The sequence below is a fragment of the Nuphar pumila genome, unplaced genomic scaffold (assembly GCF_984573655.1).
Source record: "Nuphar pumila unplaced genomic scaffold, dmNupPumi1.hap1.1 HAP1_SCAFFOLD_119, whole genome shotgun sequence".
In the NCBI taxonomy this organism is placed as follows: domain Eukaryota; kingdom Viridiplantae; phylum Streptophyta; class Magnoliopsida; order Nymphaeales; family Nymphaeaceae; genus Nuphar; species Nuphar pumila.
The window spans coordinates 29272-33681 of NW_028323180.1; the positions used below are offsets into that span (position 1 = coordinate 29272).

Genomic DNA, 4410 nt, shown 5'->3' on the forward strand with positions numbered 1-4410 from the left:
CTTTATTGAGCAGTTTGATCACAAGACTATCTCGAGATACCGCATCCACAGGGGAGAAGCAGCCTGTCGATGTTGCCTTGATGTCGTCTGCTGGTCTGTTGCTTACCTATTCTCTTGTTAGACCCTTGGGCACGGTCGAGCCGGCAGTCGTACATGTAACTCCTTCAATGCATTCCCCATGTAGGATTTCCATTATGCAACTGCTGAGCACGCTTAGTATGGCCCAGTGATTTTGCATGTTAACATGCATGTTTCGCCATGGGCAGAAGAGGGGAACCCGAATGCAAAAAAAAACACAGGCTTACTATCAGCCACGTAAGCTGCTTCCTCTTTTCCCTTCGGCCGCCATCTCGCTGTTCTCGCGTAGGACAAAGGCTCTGCACCTAAAGTGGGGCGCCTCAATCAGCATCTTGCAGGCTGCGTGAGAAGCAAAGGCTTTCCATTAAGAGTGGAACTGCACACCTCTCTCAGTTTGCACACTTTCTTGAGCTCCAACGCTGTGGGAACGTTGCCGGAGGGCAAAGCACTTGGGGTGTCTCGCAGTATCGAGGGATCCATCAGCTTGCTGGCCTCCATTTTAAGCGAACGCTTGCTGTCTGCTTGGTGCTTCTCCAATGTGCGCTTAAGAACATGGTAACGCGCAAGCTCGTCAGGCAGTGGCACCTGCAGCCACACTTCTGTTCAATGACTGCCCAAAGATACATGTAAGTGCACACGGACAGCCCGAATAAGTCCACATACCCAAGTACTTTCGCGGCTCTCAGCTTCGCCAGACTGTGTGATTTGCAGGTCTAGATATCCGGAAATGCATGCATTTCAGGGACAAATTTGGGGTCAAAACCCTATCCGGCGAAGCATTGGCGACTGTACAAGCTCATTCAGACTGGCTGCCTCAAAGCACAGGATGTCGATCATGCATATCTGCAAAGCACTGCACCCGCATCGACATTGGTAAGATCACATTGCTCGAAGGGGTTCACTGAGTCATAGAGCCACACATTGCAATTGCAAGTGATGCCAAACATGCGAAAGGTGGCATCGGTGCCCATTTCCAACCAAACATCACTGCCTATGTGCAACATGTGCATTCACTATCATCGATCTGGAGAAGGGAAGTGGACACGATACCTCAAAGTGGTGCGAGAATCGCCTCCACATCGCATCGTTGAGTCGGTCAGGCCGATTTGTAGCGGCGAAGAACACGACGCTGTTGACCTGAGACATACTGTCCCAAAGCTGCATGAACTCAGTCTTAACCTGCTCGCTGGACTCGTGGGAGAAGGAGGTCTCGCCCAGGATCCCGTCCACTTCGTCGATGAAGATGATGACGAGCGCCCCAACTGACGCAAGCTTAGCTGCCAGCGAGAAAATGGCGCGTGTGTTCTGATTGGACTCACCCAGCCACTTGCTGTAGAGCGATGACGCCTTGATGGTGATGAAGACGCATTGTGCGTCGTGTGCGACCGCCTGCAAGCAAAGCGGAGCGGGTGTGTTGTTTATTCTACACATTGATGGTGATGAAGAGGGGGTGTGCTGTTGAATTTACAGGTCGGTCATCTCTTGCTGGCTGACAATTTTGCAGTAACACTGCCGCGGTTGCAACTTGCCCATGACGACACAATTCAACAGAGCAGATTGTGCATCGTGCGCAACCGTCTGCAAGTGAAGGAGGGTGTTGTTCAGGTCTATAGGCTGATCGTCTTGCTGGTTGATAACATTTCAGCGGCACTTCCGCGGTTACGACTTTGCAATTATGATTCCATTCAATGGAGCGCGTTGTGCATCGATTACGTTTACGTTTACCAAGTCAGTTGAGTCGGTCTGATTGCAAGACCGTGCTTACATCCATCTCCGCCTCCAGTCGCTATCCCACGAGATATCAGATGTTGCACACATATTGATCCATGAAATCAGATACTATCTCAGGAGAGAAGGAGCCAAAGTGTCCAGCTAGAGCAGCTTGACCACGCGTTAGTGCATTGACCCTTTTGACTTGCGGCGAACTCGACAAAGGTGGCTTTCTCCACACTCCTCTGAGCAGCGCAACCCTGTTTTCTCTCCCAGTGGGTCGCTAGAATGAGTTCGGCCTCCGTTTTTGCCTGGAAAATCATGCACTTTCAGGTACCGCCACCCGCAATTTACAGGGTCTGGCCAAACACTGTCCTTTCCACGGCCTAAACTCTGTCTCTCTAAGAGCCGTAATGGCCATTTGTGTCCCAAGACGCATGTCTTGTGGAAAGGCGCCCTAAAACCAATGGCCCTGACACGATGTTGATTGAGGAGGCTGTTCCAAGGCGCTGTTAACTAGCGAGGCTGTTCCACGGAAGCCAAGGATGCCATGGAGAGGCGCCTCAAGCCAGTCCGACTGTACATGCTATCACTTGGCGGGCGCTGACCTGCACTTTGGCAGGCTCCGAAGTGTAGCACCCAAGCTTGCTGCGGGAGACAGCATCCAAATCACGCCATCCGGTAACGTGCATGCAGTGAACCGGCCATCTACGAACGCGGGGAACAACTGGCATTATTGTGATGATGTATCTTTTTACGACACAACCGCATCCACATTGGCAACTCCTTGAACTAATTGGGAACCCTGAGAATGCCATGCACTTGGCAATCTCAGTCGGGAGAGGAAATAAGCAATCGGCAATTTCAGGGAGATGCAGCTAAAAGCTGACATCCCAAACTCGCAGCGTCACACGCACCTTGGCCAGCATCGTCTTCCCAGTGCCAGGAGGCCCGTACAGCAGAACCCCCGACGCAGAACGCATGAGAGAACTCTTGGCGATGTAGGGGTGGTGCAACTGGAAGAGCACATCGCGCTTCATGGACTCCACGATGTTATCGCACCCAGCCACTTGGCTGAGGTCCACATCGAGGCGGTCGGGCGCGATGACGTTCACTGACATCGCGAGCTCGTGCGGGTTGAGGTGAAGCTTGGCGGGGGGGATGCCAAGGCGCTTGCAGAGGTCTTGTTTGGCACGGACCGCGTTCTGGTCGGGGGGGTTCATCAAGCGCTGCAGCATTTTGACGGTCATCCATGTTGAGGCGAGTAGGAACGCGAGCTTCAGTGCCTGCAGCAGGGTCGTGTTTCTAGGTTGGGTGTGGTAAAACTCGACTATCTTGAGATAGATGGATTTAGTGTGTGTGCCGAACCTGGAGTGCTCCGCGTGAGGCCATATATATGGGCGACTCAGGCTAGAATCCCTGCGTCGACTGCAAAAACTGTTTTGCCAAGTGTGTTGCTACCTCAGAGGGTTGATGTTCTCCAACAGATTATGATACCCGAATGCCCACATACATACAGATTACCCAGGACCCCAGTGCTTCGGACAGTCTTTCGCCAGACCGTGAGTTTTGCGGGTCCAGATGCCTGAAAATGCATGACTTGTTGGGACAGAAATGGGGGAGATTGAGGCCTGTTGTGGAAAAGCACCGGTCGCTTGTCAATGATTCGTATCACCCGTGTGATATGAACTTATGACAGGCGCACCCTGATGTGGCAGGTTTTGCCTGTTCCAGCCCTTTTGTTACCCCAGACTCAGCGGTTTGAACCAGCATTTCGCCAGCAGTGCGATACAAACTGATGACTGTCCTGTCACAGTTTGCCCGGCCCAGCCCTGTTACCCAGACCCTCGCAGAACGGTATCTTGGAGTTGGCTTTAGCAATCTACCCATGACTCGCGGTACGGCATCATGGAACTTCTTGGAGCAATCTATTTGTGCAGACCTTATACCAATGCACGTCAGTGGGATGGGAAATTACTTCACCGGCAAGTGTGCAACATGATTCTGCGTAGTTATGTAGAAAATCATTCTATGCAATCACAAAGGCGGGTGAGTTGGTGGCAGACACCTCAGGCTGCGATGTGCTAGCCCTAGCTACTCTAATGTACACTCGACTACATTGCGACATCTTGCAATCTGCATCCACTTAACCACACACACACCGCGCAGGCATGGTGTTTTGGACGGTGTGCAAACTGTGGGATGCGGATGTGTAGGCCCAAAACACAGCGGCACAGGCGTGCCCGCGCAACGATTGTCTGGTAACGGGAGGAGACTCCCGTTACATTGATTTGGTTCGTTTGCGGCCACAATTTGATTGTAGTTTCCAGCAGCCTGGCGCTCTGCTGGACAATGGCAAAATTGGCCCCTGGGTGACCCCTGGGCTTGCCCTCCCGTTCCGTATCGCGCGATCGTTTCGGTGCGCTGCCGTTAGAGTATTTGGACTCCGTCAACATAAGTCCTTGTTATGATGAGTCGCACAAGTCAAGCAATGGAATGACAGTATGATCCAAGAATCCTCCAATGGCGAACGCACGTATGACCAATGCCGCTCGGTTGTAACAATGTAAACGGGTGTAATATGATTACCAATGAAAGCATACTCGTTAATCAGCGACTTGC

At 52.1% G+C, this 4410-nt stretch overlaps 1 protein-coding gene across 1 annotated transcript; it reads right to left on the reverse strand.

Moving 5' to 3' along the window:
* Positions 1-402: 402 nt before the first annotated feature.
* Positions 403-2522, reverse strand: LOC149811162 (uncharacterized). Its single transcript, XM_089994014.1, has 3 exons — positions 2397-2522; positions 1129-1467; positions 403-663 (listed from the first exon to the last, which is right to left on the reverse strand). Exons 1-3 carry the CDS (start codon positions 2520-2522, stop codon positions 403-405), a joined length of 726 nt encoding a protein of 241 aa, XP_089850140.1.
* Between the last annotated feature and the right edge of the window lie 1888 nt (positions 2523-4410).